The following is a 20,304-nucleotide window of genomic DNA, read 5'->3' on the forward strand; positions in this document are numbered from 1 at the left end:
CGTCTTTTGGCAGATTTTGGGCATGGCTTATGACATTCCTATGCCTCAGTTTCCTCATCTGTAGAATGGGCATAATAATAGTATTTCATAGGGTCAGAAAGAAGATCAAAAGAAACAGCACAAGTCAAGCGTTTAGAATAGTACCTAATGGTAAATACTTGGTTCCTGTCAGCTGCTGCTATTTCTATTTTTTATGATTATGATCTCGTATCCCCAACCATATTGTAAACTCTAAGTGAAGACAGCATAAGTTAATGCTGGCTCTACTATCCCAGGGTTTAGCATCTTGTTATTTCCATGCATTAGACGTGTAATAGATATTACCAAATAGACGAGCTGCTGAAGAATGTTCTGTTTCCCGTAGAAAGAAGACGTGAGGAGGAAACACATCCGTTTGCACATGGAAGGGGCGCTGACTGCCCGGGACAAGGTCGGGGTTCAGGATTTTGTGCTATTGGACGCATATACCAGCGAATCTGCCTTTGTCGACAACCTCCGCAAGCGTTTCAACGAGAACCTCATATACGTAACGTGATCCATTTCTCAGCTGTTTTTTTAGAGTGGTTGTTTCCTTCTTGCCTTCACGACTTTGATGAGTGTGAATAATATCACTCTATTAGGTTAGACATAGAAGGGAGATACTGAGGCGCCACTCTTAGATGCACTTCGATCCTTTGTGCTAAGACGTTTATGGCTGCCCGTGACAGATACCCAACTTACACCAGCCTAAGTCACTAAAGGGAATCTGTCCATGTCTGTAACTGTAGGTCCCAGGAGTAGATCTAGGGTTTCAGACGATGTCTGGAGACTCTTTCTCCATCTCTGCTCTGCTTTCTTAGGCATCCATTTCCTTCTCAGGTGCATGGCAGCAAGATGGTTGCCCTCAGATCCGGGCTGTCATTTTATCAGCTTAGGGTTGCCGCTGAGAAGCGAGCCCATCCTCTGGGGAAGAAGCTCTAGTAAATGGCCCAAGCTGATGTTGATCAGCTCTAATTGGTCCACTTTCGGTCATGTGCCTGTCTCTGAACCAATCCCATGGCTAGAAATGGAGACTATTCTGATTGGCCAAGCTCTTACCAGGCCCGCCCCTGGAGGTGAGGGGTGGAGTCGGAGCCCTAGACTGTATATACGGAGAGCTGGGGAAGAGGGTTACCCGAAGGACTTTGCTGGGAGAAAGGGGCAGAGATACCAAGCAGGCAAAACTAAAAGCTGTCCAGCATACCCCATGAATGGTCAAGGGTCAAGAATGAAGCACTTACCAAACTCTTCTCAGGTTGATCTTGTCACATCTAGTTTTTATTCAAAAACCAGTTTTTGTTAAATTCCCATTTATCACCACGCTCTGATTTGGTGGTCAATTTTCAGGTAAATTCCTCTAGGGTAAACTTCATAGTGTCCCTGTGTGTGTCATGGGTGTTATTAAAATTATTTAATTTTTTGAGATTTTATTAGCTTTTGCCAAGAGTAAATTAGACAGAAGCGGTTTAAAAATATTTGTCTTGTAGCTATTTTGTTTGTAATGGTGCCCGTGGCTTAATCTATATATTGAAACCAAGGTTACCAGAAGAAATAAACAAGGTGTTTCTTAGAGTACATATCCTACAGCCTAACGTTCAGAATGCTCACCCTTAATTGTAGAAATAGAAAAAAAAAAAAAACAACTAATTTTATATACAGGAAAAGGAAAAATGACATGGTACAGAGAAGTACAAATGGCATGATAGGATCATCGTGATTAAGCTAAATGTTTCTGATTTGAACTGATAAATTTCAGAAACTGTGTCTTCCACCCTGAATTTCTACTGATTGAAGTAATATGGAGTTTTAGTGAAAATTCTCGGCTTCAATTCTATGTTTGATTTTTGTCCTGAAGATTGGAGACATTAGTTAGAATGATTTTGTGTGTAATCTATTTTTTTTTTTTTAATTTGAGATGGATCTTGCTAAGTTGCCCAGGCTAGTCTTGAACTCCTGGGTTCAAGCACTCCTCCTGCCTCAGCCTCCCACGTAGCTGGAATTACAGGCACACACCACCACACCCAGCTATTTTAGCATAATCTTAATATAGATTTAGTGCGTCCTGTATTTGAAACAGCTACACACTGAGAATCTGAGAATATCAGATGTATTTTCCAAGGAGCACATTAATTTTTTTCTATATAAGAGTGTGGAGCTCTTTATTCATAATTGTATTTCAAAAGTCTTATGTTAGTGGTTATATTACAAATATAAGTAAGTACCTGAAAAACCTGAATATGAGTAGAGTCTAATGTTGAAATCTGGGAATATAAGTGCCAGTAGCAGGAGTGTTTTGCCCAATTTTAGAAGGTTTGTAGGTATACCCATCCTGTTTTCTTGTTTGTTTGTTTTGTTCTGGTTTTTTTTTTTCTTTCCTTCTTTTTTTTTTTTCCTTCATATGGAGTCTCACTCTGTTGCCCAGGCTGGAGTGTAGTAGCCCGATCTTGGCTCACTGGAACCTCCACCACCCGGGTTCAAGCAATTCTTCTACCTCAGCCTCCCCAGTAGCTGAGACTAGAGGCGCCTGCCACCACCCCCGGCTAATTTTTTTTGTATTTTTAGTAGAGATGGGGTTTCACCATGTTGGCCAGGCTGGTCTCAAACTCCTGACCTTGGGTGACCCACCTTCCTCAGCCTCCCAGAGTCCTGGGATTACAGGCGTGAGCCACCACGCCCGGCCCACCCATCCTACTTTCACTCAGTGCCAGAGAGACCTTTAAGAACCATGCATCAGGTTACGTGCTCCCCTCTTAAAGTGATCCATTCACGTAATGGTTTAGGGAGGTATTTCTCTTTTTTTGTATCTTCAACTTTTAACTTCAGGGGTACATGTGCAGGATGTGCAGGTTTGTTACATAGGTAAACGTGTGCTGTGGTGGTTTGCTGATCAACCCATCACCTAGGTATTAAGACCAGCATGCATTAGCTATTCTTTCTGATGCTCTCTGTCCCCTGCAATAAGCCCCAATGTGTGTTGTTCCCCCCGCCTCACAAATGTGTCCATGTGTTCTCATCGTTTAGTTCCCACTTATTAGCAAGAACATGCAGTGTTTGGTTTTCTGTTCCTGCATTAGTTTGCTGAGGATAACGGCTTCTAGCTTCTTCCATGTACCAGCAAAGGACATGATCTCGTTCCCTTATATGGCTGCATAGTATTCCATAATGTATATGCACTCTATTTTCTTTATCCAGTCTATCATTGATGGGCATTTGGGTTGATTCCATGTCTTTGCTGTTGTGAATAGTGCTGCAGTGAACACACATGTACATGTATCTTTATAATAGCATGATTTATATTTCTTTGGGTATATACCCAGTATTGGGATTGCTGGGTCAAATGGTATTTCTGCCTCTAGATCTTTGAGGAATCGCCACACTGTTTTCCACAGTGGTTGAACTAATTTACACTTCCACCAACAGTGTAAAAGCCTTCCTTTTTCTCCACTGCCTTGCCAGCATCTGTTGTTTTTTCACTTTTTAATAATCGCCATTCTGACTGGCATGAGATGACATCTCATTGTGGTTTGGATTTGCATTTCTCTCATGATCAGTGGTGTTGAGCTTTTTTTCATATGATTGTTGGCTGCATGTATGTCTCCTCTTTGAGAAGTGTCTGTTTATTTCCTGTGCCCACTTTTTAATGGGGTTGTTTTTTCTTGTAAATTTGTTTAAATTCCTTGTAGACCGGATATTAGACCTTTGTCAGATGAATAGGTTGCAGAACTTTTCTCCCATTCTGTAGGTTGCCTCTTCACTCTGGTGATAGTTTCTTTTGCTGTGCAGAAGCCCTTTAGTTTAATTAGATCCCATTTGTCAATTTTTGCTTTTGTTGCAATTGCTTTTGGCATTTTCATCATGAAATCTTTGTAGGGCAGGTATTTCATTTCAGTAGGGAAGGGTGGTATCTCTGCCATCCGAGCCCACAGAGCCGGGATGATCTGAACCTGCTCCATCTTCAACATCCTCCCTTGCTAGTCTCCGTTCTGCCCTTACTCAGACTTCAACCACAATGGCCTCTCGTGCCCCTAGCCTGCCACATGTATTTCTTCAGCCTGAAATGCCCTTCCTGCCTACTTTGTTCGTGGCTGGCTCCTCATCCTTCAAGCTCTGCTCAGATGTCACCTCCTTAAAGAAGTCTTCCCGGCAAGGTGTGGTGGCTCACACCTGTAATCCCAGCACTTTGGGAGGCCAAGGCAGGCAGATCACCTGAGGTCAGGAGTTCAAGACCAGCCTGGCCAACATGGTGAAACCCCATCTCTACTAAAAATATAAAATTAGCTGGGTGTGGTGGCGCATGCCTGTAATCCCAGCTATGGGAGGCTGAGGAGAATCACTTGAACCCAGGAGGCAGAGGTTGCAGTGAGCTGAGATCGAGCCACTGCACCCCAGCCTGGGCAGCGAAGTGAGACTCTGTCTCAAAAAAAAAAAAAAAAAAAAAAAAAAGAAGAAGAAGACTTCCCCATGCCTGCTAATATGGCCTGCCTTCATTGTTTATACCCTCGTTACACTGTGTATACCTTTCTTTTTTTATTATTATTATTATTTTTTTATTTTTTATTTTTTGAGACGGAGTCTTGCTCTGTCACCCGGGCTGGAGTGCAATGATGCGATCTCGGCTCACTGCAACCTCCACCTCCTGGGTTCAAGAGATTCTCCTGCCTCTGCCTCCTGAGTAGCTGGGACTACAGGCGTGCACCATCATGCCCGGCTAATTTTTTGTATTTTTAGTAGAGATGGGGTTTTACCATGTTAGCCAGGATGGTCTTGATCTCCTCACCTGTGATCCGCCTACCTCGGCCTCCCAAAGTGCTGGGATTACAGGCATGAGCCACCGCACCCAGCCATGTACACCTTTCTTAATACTGATCTCTTCCTGCAGCTGTCTTTATTCCTCAGCTGTTTGTCTGCTGTCTCCCTCATACCCCCACCCCCACCATGTAAGCTCCCAGCAGAGATCCCGCCTGATTTATCATTTTAAATCCTCCATGCAGAATGAATACATGGGAGTCATCATGTGTGACAGTCTTTTACACCCCAGAATTCCTCACTTGTGCTTTGGTCTATTTCTCTAGACATATATTGGCACCCTCCTTGTGTCTGTGAATCCATACCAGGAGCTCGGAATCTACACTGTGAGCCAGATGGAACTTTATCAAGGGGTCAATTTCTTTGAACTGCCGCCACATGTGTGAGTAGCATCCACAGGATCATCACTAGAAGGATTTTTCTTTTTCCCCTTCCTCTCTCTCCTTCCTTCTCACCATGCATCTGTCCGTCCATCCATCCATCCATCCATCCATCCACCCACCCATCTGTTCATCCTCCTATCCATCCACATATCCATCCATCCACCTATCCATCCATTCATTCACCTATCCATCCACCTACCTACCTATCCATCAATACATCCATCCATTGATCTAAATCCTTGATGCATGTTTATTAGGTTCTGTACCTCATTTAAGCCCTTGCCTTCTTGTAACGTAAGTCTTCAAAGCAGTAGAAAACTTTAGAAGGTCTTTATGGAATCTCAGCTTAAATATGAAAAAAGGTGGAACCTTTGTGTAACTGCTGAGAAATTTAAGAGTGTGGCTGGAGAGACGTCTTCTCCGGGAAGAGGGTTGCTATAGTGCCGTCCACTGGTGCCTAAGAAGACTGCTCCTTGGTAGAAACTTAACCAGGGCTGTGGAAGCTTAAGAGGTGCAAATTTCTTCATTCCTCTCCCCTATGTATAACCTATGGTAATAATAATTTGTAGAGGGTGATTATATTTTTAGTACATAACATTTTCTGTTTTATGCAAATTTTTGAAAATACATACTCGCCTGCAGTATGGCCAGAATTTGTTTATATGTAACACTATAAGCTGACAGGGTAGAATTATTCACCTGACCTCAGATCTCTTGTCTCCAAACACTATTTTCCTTCTTAACATGTAACTGACTCTGTAAAAACAATCTGTTTAGATTTCTCATTTGATTTGGAAGCTAATTAAAAGGGACTGAAATAAAAATATACGTGTAGTTAGAGTTTACTGATTAGTTACACATTAATTCAGAGTTTCTAGAGCCATTTCACAGAGGCTAGAAAATATAACCACTTTGATATCAGTTTTCACAAAGTTGAGGACATTTTTAAGTCTTAAAACCTTACCATTTTAAATAATTTCCATTGTATTTGAAAATAATGTATAACCCATATTATCTGCTAAATAATGCTGTTTGTTTGTCACTACGCCTAATTGGCCAAATTTTCTAATAGTTATTTAACATTCAAAACAACAACTACCAAGAGAAAGGAAAGATGAGCAATTTTTTCTTGCCCAGGCTTTGCTGAATTTTCTAGTTTTTCTCCCTCTTGACTTCTAGGCTAATATTTGGATTCTGCCTCTGTTGTCTTGGTGACTCAGCTATTCCACTTTCTTTTCTTTTTTTTTCTTTTTGAGACAGAGTCTTGCTCTGTTGCCCAGGCAGGAGTGCAGTGGTGCTATTTTGGCTCACTGCAAGCTCCACCTCCTGGGTTCATGCCATTCTCCTGCCTCAGCCTCCTGAGTAGCTGGGACTACAGGCGCCCACCACCATGCCCGGCTAATGTTTTTTTTTTTTTGTATTTTTAGTAGAGATGGGGTTTCGCTGTGTTGGCCAGGATGGTCTCGATCTCCTGAGCTCATGATCCACCCGCCTCGGCCTCCCAAAGTGCTGGGATTACAGGCATGAACTATTCCACTCATAAGCCTTTCTGCATCACTGCCATATATATGTTGAGACAGGGTCTTGCTTTGTCATCCAGACTGGAGAGCGGTGACACAATAATGGATCACTGCAGCCTCCACCTCCCACAACTCAGGTGATCCTCCAACCTCAGCCTCCTAAGTAGCCAGGACTACAGGCACACACCACCACCCTGGCTAATTTTTGTATTTTTTGTAGAGACAGGGTCTCAGTGTGTTGCCCAGGCTGGTCTCGAACTCCTGGGCTCAAGCGATCTGCCCGTCTCAGCCTCCCAAAGTGCTGGGATTACAGGTGTGAGCCACCATGCCCAGCCACCACCATGGATTAAAAGCCAAAATGGCTTTGCAACTCTGCCTCATATTCAGGTTCTATTCCTGGGACACCTTCATGCTTTGGTGTCTGGTCTTGAAGATAAAGTGCTTCTCATAGTTTTACCTCTTGTCCTAAAGATATCACTGAAGTTTGTTAATCTCTTTGGTTTCCTGCTACTCCATTCTTAGTATTCTAGGTTTTGAGGGAAAAAATATATGAGATCTTATTCTGTTTATTGAATTGGATTATTTAATATTTAGACAAGATTGTTATTTTTACCTACAGTTAAAAGAACATCTCTTGGAGATGTAAGTTATAGCTGGCTTATTCTTATAAAACATGTTGATGGATTAAAAACGTAAATTTGGTGAATTTCCAAAAATATTTTCAGGCCAGGTGCGGTGGCTCACGCCTGTAATCCCAGCACTTTGGGAGGCTGAGGCAGGTGGATCATGAGGTCAGGAGTTCCAGACCAACCTGACCAACATGGTGAAACCCCGTCTCTACTAAAAATACAAAAATTAGCCAGGCGTGGTGGTGTGCACCTATAATTCCAGCTACTCAGGAGGCTGAGGCATGAGAATCGCTTGAACTTGGGAGGCAGAGGTTGCAATGAGCCCAGATCGCGCCATTGCACTCTGGCCTGGGCGACAGAGCAAGACTCCATCCAAAAAAAAAATTCATTACTGCTTAAATTTTTCTTTTAACTCTTCTACTATTTGAGTTTTGATATCTAGTACACTTTATATTTGATCAGTCAGTGGGTCCTGGTAGGGAGTTTTTTGTTTTTTTGTTTTTTGGGTTTGGGTTTGGTTTTTTTTTGTTTGTTTTTGTTTTTGTTTTTGTTTTTGTTTTTGAGACAGAGTCGTGCTCTGTTGCCCAGGCTGGAGTACAATGGCGCCATCTCGGCTCACTGCAACCTCTGCCTCCCGGGTTCAAGTAATTCTCCTGCCTCAGCCTCCCAAGTAGCTGGGATTACAAGCGTGCACCACCATACCTGGCTAATTTTTGTATCTTTTTTTAGTACAGATAGGGTTTCATCATGTTGGCCAGGCTGATCTCGAACTCCTGACCTCAAATGATCCACCCGCCTCAGCTTCCCGGAGTGCTGGGGTTACAAGCATGAACCACTGTGCCCCTCCTATGGAAAGGGCTTGACATGTGTTTGAGCTCATTGTCCTTGTACTACAGTCTGGATGTGGCTTCCTGGAGATGGAGCACCTCATTTTGCTTCTTTGGTGGGTGTCAGAGTCAAGGGAAGTACCATGAAAACCAATTTGTTTCTGTCTCACTCCTCCTCCAGCTACGCTATAGCCGACAACGCTTACCGAATGATGTGCTCTGAACTAAATAACCATTTCATCCTCATTTCTGGAGAGAGTGGGGCAGGGAAAACAGAGGCCTCCAAGAAAATTCTCCAGTATTTTGCAGTGACCTGCCCAATGACCCAGTCACTACAAATAGCCCGTGACAGACTGCTGCTCTCCAACCCAGTGCTGGAGGTAAGCGGTCTCTGGGGACCAATCGAAGGGAGTCCCAGGGAGGTCACTAAGTGAGACAAATCCTGTCTGGGCAGGTCAGTTAAAATGGGCAGGTCACTGTTAAGGGTCACACAGATAGTGTCACAGTTAAGGGTGTGACCTGGAACTAAGCCATTTCCCCATTTGTTGAATGGGTCTGCTTATAGTACCTACCTTTTAAGACATTCGGGGGTTTTTTTGTTGTTTTTTGTTTGTTTGTTTGTTTTTTTAGACAGAGTCTCTCTCTGTCACCCAGGCTGGAGTACAGTGTCACAGAAACCTCCACCTCCTCGGTTTAAGCGATTCTCCTGCTTCAGCTTCCCAAGTAGCTGGTACTACAGGCATGTGCCATCATTCCCAGCTAATTTTTGTATTTTTAGTAGAGACGGGGTTTTGCCATGTTGGCCAGGCTGGTCTCAAACTCCTGACCTCAGGTGATCCACCTGCCTGCATCAGCCTCCCAAAGTGCTAGAATTACAGGCGTGAGCCACCGCACCCAGCCTAAGAAGTTTTGAGGATTGAGTGAAACAGGTGCACAAAAAGCACACAGCAGAATTAGGAAGCACCAAAAATACTGTATTATTTATTAATAGTTTTCTTATTATTGAGTTAAAATTATTTTGGTTATGATTACTTACATTGTTGCAATTCACCGACTTGCTGGCTGATCCTGAACAAGTCATTTTCTCCCTTGTTTTTGTGGCCCTTTCTATAAATGAAGATGTTTATAGTAGAAGGAATTTTCCCAGTGGACCCTTTGAGCAGAACAACGTGATATAAAAAGGGGTCTGGTGATGGGGACTGTCAACCATACCTTCTAGAACAGCATGGGGCTAGGGTTCTATGTACCCCTCCTGAGACCATTTCCAATATATTCCTAGATTGGATTATAGGAAGAAGATATTGTTCCCCTCTTCTCCCCGGGTCCAAATCTAGTGTTTGGCATTAAATTCTCTGTAGTTAGTGATCCCTTCTTAGAAAATAATGCATGCCTTTCCTCCCTGGCTCCTCCTACCCTCTCTCCTCCGTTTTCATACTAAGCATATTATTTGGGATCAGGAATTTGACATGCATGGTGAGCTTAAATGACAGTGAATGACACTTTGTATTCCAAGGCTTTTGGAAATGCCAGAACGCTCCGGAATGACAACTCCAGCAGATTTGGGAAATACATGGATATACAATTTGATTTTCAGGTACACTGAAGCTCCTATTACTGGTTCATGGGGACCCCTTATTTTGCCAGTGACGGAACCCAAGCCAAGGCCCCTTAAGGGGAGAATGACATTTATTGGCTCAAGCAGTTTTAAAAAAAAATCCAGGGTTAGTGCTAGTTTTAGGAAATGCAAATAAAGACCACAATGAGATAACATTTTATACCATCTGGATGGGCAAAAACTAAAAAGTCTAATATATATGAGGTGTTGATGAAGATATGGATCATAAGGAATTCTTACACATTGCTCGTGGGGTGTAATATATTGGGAAATTATTGGAAAATAATGGGGTGTACCAGAGTTATGATGTTATCTTAGGAAGCTGAAAAAACATAATCTAAGGTGCAACCATCCCGCTCTCAGAGATATCTCAGAGATATCAGATGCATAAGCGTGTCCGTAACAGAACTGCTCATCATGATGGGCAAGTAAGTAGCCTGAACAGCACCAACGCATCTGGAGAGAACTGAAATGTCCATCAACAGGAGAATGACTACATTGTGGTGTGTTCACACCATCAGGCATTACACTGCAGAGAGCAAATGAACCACAGCTACACCTCACATGGATGGGTCTTGGGAACATACTGTATGCCAGCGTGATATCATTTTTTTTCATTAAGCTTAAAAATAAATCACAAGGACCGGACACAGTGGCTCATGCCTGTAATCCCAGCAGTTTGGGAGGCCAAGGCAGGTGGATTACCTGAGGTCAGGAGTTCAAGACCAGCCTGGCCAACATGGTGAAACCCCATCTCTTAAAAAAAAAAATACAAAAAAATTAGCCGGGCGTGGTGGTGTGCTCCTGTAATCCCAGCTACTCGGAAGGCTGAGGCAGGAGAATTGCTTGAACCTGGGAGGTGGAGGTTTCAGACAGCCAAGATGGCACCACTGCACTCCAGCCCGGGCAACAAGAGTGAAACTTCATCTCAAAAAAAAAAAAGACACAAGTAAACAATATATTGTTTAGGCATGCCTGCTTACCTGGCAGGGGCCAGCACTCTTTTTCGGATACAGCCAGATAGTAAATATTTTAGGCTTTGTGAGCCATTCAGCCATGCAGTCGAAATGACCCAAGTCCACTCTTGCAGCATGAAAGCAGCCACGGACAATGCATAAGTGAATGAGCATGGCTGTGTTAGACACAGAATTTAAGTGGAGCTAAGGCAAGCAGGAAAGGAAGGCAAAATTCTCAAGGGCTCATCATTCCAAGTGGTAAAATGACACATGGGAGAACAGCAGCTGTATGAGCATGGAGCTCAATGATGAGGACAAACTGGCTCAAGGATGTCCCAGAGGCTGGGAAGTGGGCCTCAGGCGGAGTGGATTTGGAAAGAAATTTAATAGCCATGCGTATTTGAAAACCTTTTTGGAAGTTCAACACATATACTGAAAAGGCTGTAAAACATGGGGACAGCCCAGTGAATTTTTACATATGTATCCACCTCTGTAACCACCACCCAGACCAAGACATAAAAATGTCTAGCATCTGGGCCGGGCTTGGTGGCTCGCTCCTGTAATCCCAGCACTTTGGGAGGCCGAGGTGGGCGGATCACCTGAGGTCAGGAGTTCGAGACAAGCCTGGCCAACATGGTGAAACCCTGTCTCTAATAAAAATACAAAAATTACCCAGGTGTGGTGGTGCACACCTGTAGTCCCAGTTACTTGGGAGGCTGAGGCATGAGAATCGCTTGAACTTGGGAGGCAGAGGTTGCAGTGAGCCCAGATTACACCACTGCACTCCAGCCTGAGCAAGAGAGTAAGACTCTGTCTCAAAAAAAAAAAAAAAAAAATGATAGCATCTGGAGGCCAGGCAGTGCTGACTCACACCTGTAATACCAGCATTTTGGGAGGTCGAGGTGGGAGGATTGCTTGAGCCCAGGAGTTCAAGACCAGCCTGGGGAACATAGTGAGACCCCGTCTTTACAAAAAACAAAAATAAAATAGCAAGGCATAGTGGTGCACGCTTATAGTCCCAGTTACTTGGGAGGCTGAGGCGGGAGAATTGCTTGAGCCCAGGCATTTGAGGTTATAATGAGCCACGATCAGGCCACAGCACTCCAGCGTGGGCAACAGAGCAAGACCCTATCTCTTAAAATAAAAATTAAAAAAAAAAAATTCTAACATCTGAAAGCTTTTCCTGCTCTTCCCCAACAGACTCCCCCTTCCCACTGCCCACTGTTCTGACCTCTGTGATCATTGGTTCATTTCACTGGTCATTGAAGTGCATATGAATGAAATTACACAGTATGTTCTATTTTGTGCCTGACTTCTTTCAGTCAACGTATCTGTCAGATTCATCCATGTCCTTGCATGTAGCAGTTGTTCATTTTTTGATTATATGACTATGTCACAACTTATCTGTTCTCCTTTTGTTGGACATTTGGGCTGTTTGCAATTTGGGACTGTGACATATAGCAGTTTGAACATCCGTGCACATGCCCTTTAGTAGATTTATATTGGATTAAAGAAGTAGAATCATGGGGTTCTTACCAGCAAAGCAGTGTTAGGATAATTAATGATGGTTCCGGTTGCTCCATACCCTTGCCAACATTTATATTGTTCATCCTTTTGAGAAATTCTGGTGGGATATAGTGGTTTTTCACTGTGATTTAAGTTTGTATCTCCCTGGTAAGTAATGAAATTTTGCTTCTTGGCCACTTAAAGGCTTTCTTTTTCATTCAAGTCTTTTGCCCATTTTTAATTGGGTTGTTGGTTCTTTCCTATTGATTTGCAAGAATCTCTATATATTCTGGAATAAAAATCTTTTATTGGTTATATTATTGAAAATATTAAGACAGTGTGATATTCACACAAGGATAGATAAAGAGGACAATAGATCAGAATAAAGTCCAGAGAAGATCGAGTCCACACATACAGTCAGCTGACTTACAACAGAAGCATCACTATGATTCAGTAGAGACAAGATCATCTTTCTAATAAATGGCACAGATCAACTGGATATCAACATGAATAAAAAGACCTTTGACCACTCCCCCTCTCCATATACAAAAATTCAATAGTGATGGATCATTATCCTAAACAATCAAGCTTCTAGAAAAAGACATAGAAACTATCTTCATGATAGTTTCTTGGGGTAAGCAAAAATCTTTGTAAACAGAACCCAGGAAATACTAATGATAGAAGATTGATAGGTCCAAAAAAAGAAGAAGATTGATAGATTAGACTTCATTCCAACTCAGAACTTCAAGCCATCAGGAGGTGCCAGGAAGAGATTTTTGTTGTCACTGCTGCATTTTTTGTTCTGTTTTGAAGGGCATCCCTGTAGGTGGGCATATCATCAGTTACTTGATAGAGAAGTCCCGAGTTGTCTACCAAAACCAAGGCGAGCGGAATTTCCACATCTTCTACCAGCTGCTGGCAGGTGGTGAGGAGGAGCGCCTGGCTTTCCTGGGACTGGAGCGAGACCCCCAGCTGTATAAATACCTCTCACAGGTGGGAAGGACCAGCACCTGGCTTTGGTGACTCTGGACGAGGGGATCAGAGGTGTTTATACGGGCTGCTGTAGGATGTTTGAAACGTTCTATTACCATTGTGCTATGTGTCCTATTGGCTAATTTCTTGATATATGTATATATCACAAGTAATCTAACCCATCTCCTCTTGTGCCTGGCAGCTGTATCACCTTGGTAAAGTAACCAATGTCTAGGCAAGTGGTTCTCATCCCTGGCTGAAACTAGAATCACCTGAAGAACCCTTTAAAAACACAAATGCCTGGGCCATACCCTCCAGAGATTCAGATTTCACTGGTCTGGGGTAGGACCTGGTGTACAGTCAAAGTGAGGAGCGCTGATCTGAGTGTGATAGAAACTCACCGTCCAACTATATCTAAAACCTATGCTATCTCATTCTGCTTTCAAACTACTTTTTTTTTTTTTTCTTCCTGTTTTTGGGACGGGGTCTCGCTCTGTCCTCCAGGCTAAAGTGCAGTAGCATAATATAATGGCTCATTGTAGCCTTGACCTCCTGGGCTCAAGGACTCCTCCCATCTCAGCCTTCAAAGTAGCTGGGACTACAGGCTCGAGGTACCATGCCTCATTAATTTTTGTAGTTTTTGTAGAGACAGGGTTTCTCCATGTTGTCCAGGCTGGTCTCAAACTCCTGAGCTCCAGAGATCTGCCCATCTTGGCCTCCCAAAGTGCTGCGTTTACAGGCGTGAGCCACTGTAAACTACTTTTGAAAAGATCTTTTTTGGCCGGGCGCGGTGGCTCACGCCTGTAATCCCAGCACTTTGGGAGGCCGAGAAGGGTGGATCACCTGAGGTCGGCAGTTCAAGACCAGCCTGACCAACATGGAGAAACCCCGTCTCTACTAAAAATACAAAATTAGCCAGGCATGGTGGCACATGCCTGTAATCCCAGCTACTCGGGAGGCTGAGGCACGAGAATCGCTTGAACCCGGGAGGCGGAGGTTGAGGTGAGCTGAGATCGCGCCACTGCACTCCAGCCTGGGCAAAAAAGAGCGAAACTCTGTCTCAAAAAAAAAAAAAAACTTTTTTCATGCTCCTGCCTTCCATCTTGACAAACGTTTGCTGCCAAATGAACACACTGTACAGTTCAGGCCATTTCTATAAGCAAGCCTAGGGTCTAGTGTTACAGAATTGACTGTCAGAAGATAACCTTGCAATATTTGTTTTTCTGCAGCCTGCACTAGCGTTCTAGAATACCCAGATTGTATGGCACTTCTCGGTATTTGGTGTCATTAACACCTTTTTTGTCCCAACATTTTTTGATTTTTCTCTTCTCACTTGGCCTGGTTTTGAATGGAGGCCACCTTGTAGAATGTAGATGAAGGCATCATTTAAGAGAGAAAACGAGGTTTTATAAAATGAATCTCACAAAATGAGGATCAATACTTCCTAGAAATCGTGGAAGAAAAGAAGGCTTGACAAAAGTTTACTTTCAAAAATGAAGACAAGCTGGGGCATGATGGCTCAGGCCTGTAATCCCAGCACTTTTGGAAGCCAAGGTGGGAGGATGGCTTGAGTTCAGGAGTTTAAGACCAGCCTGGGCAATGTAGCAAGACCCCGTCTCTAAATGTGTTTTAAAAATAGAAATGAAAAATGAAGCTAAATAATGAAAGAATCTCATAATCTAATTTTTTACTAATCAAACTCTGAACTAATTACTAAAACAAAGAAGACATCAAACATGATTTTTTTTTTCTTTTTGGAGGGTTTAATTTTCCAGACAAAGCTGTATGTCACATCATGTTTGTATTCCCATAGCATGATCAGAAAGGGTCAATTTATAAAAATATTTGAGGGCTTCATCCATTTTCCCAAGGGCTTCTCTAACCCTTTAATAAATAATTCCCTTTTAGAATATATCATGCCTTTATTCTTGTAGATTTTTTTCTGGCCACATTAATTCAACTAGATCCATATACGTCAGGGGCTTTGGAAATGGGTCTAGCAATTTGCCACTATTATTTAAAACCAATTTCATGATCTGTCATAACTTCGGTAAACTTTATGGTTTCACTTGGCAGTATATTTGCACTGCTTCCAAACCAACAGGTTTTGGAGAGGGACTGATTTGCACAGGCCCATCCCTTCGGGGGCAGGAGCAGATGTTGCTGGTTGTGCTGGGAAGGTTTGTGAGGTTGCCAATTTTATATCGGCCACTTCACTAAGAAATATTTTCATGGTATGACACATCTGATTTCCCCCATGCAATGAAGAAATCTTTTAAGAAAACAGATCTTCAGATAATTAGGAAACTGGGAACACCCTGTACCACAAAAGCAAAATAATAAAAAACATTTTCGTAGAACGTTTTCTCTTTAAATCAGTCTGTTATTTAAAAGACAACCTCTGGAGTTCATGGGGAAAATCTCTGCTTGTGATGATTTTCACAAAACCTCTGTTGCTCTAAATGCCAGCCTTTTATTTCCTTGCGGGAAAGCCTTCTTTCATCTGGTCCTGCAGTGACATTTTTGCTGGCGATCTCTAAGTGAGTCAAGAGTTTCTGCTTTCAAGCACTGTAATATCACTGCATATTTCAGCAGATATTTCCTGAGACAAACGGCTTCAATTCATTTAGCAAAAATGATAAGAAAACTATGTTTAAAAGCACGTACAAAAAGATATACCACTTACATGTAACTTGGAATGTTTTCCCAGAACAGAGATTTTTAAATAAAATTCCAAATAAATTTGGGGAAAAAAGCAACAGTTGTCAGATCATTACATGCTAGACAATTAGAGAAAAATCTATTTTTTATTTGCAATTCAGTACATTATAGGACTAGCTTTTGCATCTTCAGAGAGGAATAGACATGCTAATTGCCCTGATAAAAATGACATTAAGTAACTCAAACTTTTTGTCAACAGGGTCATTGTGCCAAAGAGTCATCCATTAATGATAAGAATGACTGGAAAACTGTTTCCAATGCCTTTTCTGTCATTGATTTTACTGAAGCTGACCTCGAGGTATGTGCTCTTGCAGCAGAAATGATAGTTTCCTCTGGGACTGAGGAAACATTCCTGATTTCTTGGTGTTTGCATAATACAGTGGCCAGATTCAACAAATAAAAATACAGGATGCAGCTAGGTGCGATGGCTCACACCTGTAATTCCAGCATTTTGGGAGGCCAAAGCAGGCGGATCATTTGAGGTCAGGAGTTTGAGACCAGCCTGTCCAACATGGTGAAACCCTGTCTCTACTAAAAAAGTACAAAAATTAGCTGGGCGTGGTGGCGGGCGCCTGTAATCCCAGCTACTCTAGAGGCTGAGGTGGGAAAATCGCTTAAATCTGGGAGGCGGAGGTTGCAGTGAGCCGAGATCGTGCCACTGCACTCCAGCCTGGGCGACATGAGTGAGACTGCATCTCAAAAACACAAAAACAAAAGCAAAAATACAGGATGCCTTGTTACATATGAATTTCAGATGAACAGTGAATAATTTTTTAGTATGATCATGTTCCAATTATTGCATGTGGACAAACTTATACTAAAAAAAATATAAGTTTGAAATTCAAATATTAACTGTGGATTCTTTTATCTGGCAACCCTAAGTTTTCCTAATATTGTGTGCAATGAGGAGGAGTCGGGTTTTTTCTCCCGTAAAGTAAGTCCAGTCTCAACAATTTAGATGCCATAGAATTACAAGACTCTCATTCATTGAGGTTTCTATTTTGGCACAAACTGGAACAAATGGTAGAATTTATAAATACTTTGTTTTTACATCTTTTTGTCTTTTTTTTTTTTTTTTTTTTTTTGATTGTTAAACTCTCAGTCTTTCAAGGACCAGGATGTAATTTAAAAACCTCTATATTTGAGGCCAGGTGCAGTGGCCCACACCTGTAATCCTGATGCTTTGGGATGCTGAGGTGGTGAAATCACCTGAGGCTAGCTAGGAGTTTGAGACTAGCCTGGGGAACATAGACCCTGCCTCTACAAAAAAATTTTAAAAATTAGCCAGGCATGGTGAGGCATGCCTGTAGTCCCAGCCACTTAGGAGGCTGAGATGGGAGGATTGCTTGAGCCTAGGAGGTTGAGACTGTAGTGAGCTATGATGGCACCATTGCATTCCAGCCTGGGTGACAGAGCAAGACCCTGTCTCTTAAAAAAAAAAGGATAGATGGGCCAGGTGCGGTGGCTCACGCCCGTAATCCCAGCACTTTGGGAGGCCAAGACAGGCGGATCACAAGATCAGGAGATTAAGACCGTCGTGGATAACACGATGAAACCCTGTCTCTACTAAAAATACACAAAATTAGCTGAGTGTGGTGGCGGGCGCGTGTGGTCCCAGCTACTTGGGAGGCTGAGGCAGGAGAACAGCCTGAACCTGGGAGGTGGAGCTTGCAGTGAGCAGAGATTGCGTCACTGCACTCCAGACTGGGCAACAGAGGGAGACTCTGTCTCAAAAAAAAAAAAAAAAAAAAAAAGGATAGATGGATGGATGGATGGATAGATAGATAATGTTATTTGAAAAATGGGTTCATTAGTGAGGTTTATTTTAGACAGTATTGTATAAATTTTTTTTTTTCCTCTTTTGAGACGGAGTCTTGCTCTGTCGCCAGGCTGGAGTGCAAAGGCGCTGTCTCAGCTCACTGCAACCTCCGCCTCCCAGATTCAAGCAATTCTCTTGCCTCAGCCTCCCGAGTAGCTGAGACTACAGGCACTCGCCACCACGCCCAGCTAATTTTTTATTTTTAGTAGAGACAGGGTTTCACCATGTTGGCCAGCTGGTCTCGATCTCTTGACCTTGTGATCCGCCCGCCTCGGCCTCCCAAAGTGCTGGGATTACAGGCGTGAGCCACCGCGCCTGGTCATAAAATATTTTATACAAGTAGTTTATTTTATGAAAAATTCATGTACGTATTTGTGGTTGTTATATGGAAATAAAGTGTTTCATGCTGGACATTGAGTAAGGCTGTTTCACTCTTCCCTTAGCACCCAAAGTGAATAACAGGGCCGGTTTCTGGGGAAGGGGGAGGGCTTGGTTCTGTGAGCTCAGGTGTGGAATTGGGACGGGGGCATTTTTCCTTTGGGTGTCTCCACTACGTGAATCAATTAGGTAGCCACCGTTCTGTTTCCCTGTCCTGATCTCCTGTCTCTGAACACTTCCCATGTTCCCAGAATCTCTTTGGAATTATTGCCAGTGTCTTACACCTGGGGAACATTGGTTTTGAAGAAGACGACCAAGGCTGTGCCACTATCCCAGACACCCACGAGATCAAGTGGATAGCCAAGGTGATGTTACTGTTTCGGAGAGGACAGAGGGAGGGGGAGGGGTGGGAGAGGAGAGCAAGGCCACTGGGTGCCCACAGTTAGGCCCAAATGTCTGGTGCCATGCTCTTGTGGCTGATACTGGTTAGGAGGTTTAAAGAGTGGGGGTTTGAAGGAGAGGGCGGGAGTAAAAGCCAGTTGGTTGAGGGAGCTATTGTGGTCTGTTTTGTACTAAAGCACAGTGATCATTCTGGGCAGATAACCCTGGGCCTGGATACTCCATGAACTCTTTATAAGTTAGTGAGTAGGCCGGGCACAATGGCTCATGCCTGTGATCCCAGCGCTTTGGGGAGCCAAGGCAGGAGGATCACTTGAGGCCAGAAATTCAAGGCTGCGGTGAGCCATGATCATGCCCACTGCACTCCAGCCTGGGCAATGTAGTGAGACCCTATCTCTAAAAAAAAAAGAAATTAGCTGTGAATGGTGGCACACACCTGAAGTCCCAGCTACTAAGGAGGCTGAGGTGGGAGGATCACTTCAGCCTGGTAGGCAGAGGTTGCAGTGAGCAGAGATCGTGCCACTGCACTCCAGCGTGGGTGACAGAGTGAGACCCTGTCTCAAAAAAAGTTACAGTGAGCTATGATTGTGCCACCACATTCCTACCTGGCAACGGAGCCATACCTTGTCTCTAAAAAAATAATAAAAAGCAAGTAAAACTGCGTCACTGAATAGCACTTTGGATTTCTTTTATATGCAGCTCCTGGGAGTCCACCCAGCAGACCTTCTGGAAGCTCTCACCCACAGAAAAATTGAAGCCAAAACTGAGGAGGTAAAAATGGCTCTAGGTGGAAATGTGCCGGCCCTCCCTGCTGCTGCTGCCTCCCTCCAATAGCAGCAGGGTAGTGGCCTCAGGGGAGGCCAAACCTTTGATCCTAGTTCACCAGGCCCTGCGTGGTCCAGCTCCTGTGGGGTCTCCTGCCTCATCCTCCCCCATCACCATCACCACCGCCACACCAATGCTAGCAAGCCATGCCTCATACTCCCTATGTCCTCCCTCCACAGGAGTCTTTGCACCTGCTGTTCCTTCTGCTGGAACACTGTTCCCGATGCTTCATCTAGTTAACTCCTCTTCGTCTTTCATTTCCTGGGGGTCACTTCCTCAAGGAGCCTTCTCTGATCCTCCCACCTCTACCTCAAAGCACCATTTGCATCTCCTTGTAGCACTTTCAACATGACTGTGTGATTCTTTGAATGTCTCTCCCTCCCTCCCTACCCCCAAATGAACTGTGAGCCCATGAAGGTCAGGACTGCGTGTCTGGGTTACAGCTGTATCTTGGCAGCCCAGCACAGTGCCTGGCACACATGGGCACTCAAGAAAGAGCCATCGTATGAACCAAAGGCAAGAGTAGCATCTTCCCAGCATGTATGCTTTGCCAGTCATCATTAAACACTAGTTCAAGACTGTGTGTGGTGGCTTATACCTGTAATCACTTTGGGAGGCTGCAGTGGGAGGATTGCTTGAGCCCAGGAATTTGAGATCAGCCTGGGCAACATGGCTAGACCTCATTTCTACAAACAAACAAACAAAAAAAATCGGGGCATGGTGGTGGACACCTGTAGTCCCAGCTACTGCATTCCAGGCTGGGCAGCAGAGAGAGATCCTGTCCCTTTATTTATTTGTTGTTGTTGTTGTTGTTGTTGTTAAGAAAAAAAGACCTGTAATCCCAGCACTTTGGGAGGCCAAGGCAGGCGGATCACAAGGTCAGGAGATCGAGACCATCCTGGCTAACACAGTGAAACCCCGTCTCTACTA

General features: G+C 43.6%; 1 protein-coding gene across 1 annotated transcript in view; it reads left to right on the top strand.

Annotated features, from left to right (window-relative positions):
- Positions 1-394: 394 nt before the first annotated feature.
- The window catches only part of LOC105534648 (unconventional myosin-Ih), a gene marked incomplete at its 3' end in the record, with an annotated part of 55,902 nt that continues 35,992 nt past the window's right edge, over positions 395-20,304 (top strand). The window contains exons 1-8 of the mRNA XM_011973421.1: positions 395-526; positions 5,091-5,206; positions 8,365-8,563; positions 9,697-9,777; positions 13,074-13,253; positions 16,153-16,251; positions 18,402-18,515; positions 19,249-19,320. Coding sequence (XP_011828811.1) covers positions 401-526; positions 5,091-5,206; positions 8,365-8,563; positions 9,697-9,777; positions 13,074-13,253; positions 16,153-16,251; positions 18,402-18,515; positions 19,249-19,320 — 987 coding nt within the window. The remainder of the gene's footprint in view (positions 527-5,090; positions 5,207-8,364; positions 8,564-9,696; positions 9,778-13,073; positions 13,254-16,152; positions 16,252-18,401; positions 18,516-19,248; positions 19,321-20,304) is intronic.

Source organism: Mandrillus leucophaeus, unplaced genomic scaffold, assembly GCF_000951045.1.
Source record: "Mandrillus leucophaeus isolate KB7577 unplaced genomic scaffold, Mleu.le_1.0 Scaffold1370, whole genome shotgun sequence".
Classification (NCBI taxonomy): Eukaryota; Metazoa; Chordata; class Mammalia; order Primates; family Cercopithecidae; genus Mandrillus; species Mandrillus leucophaeus.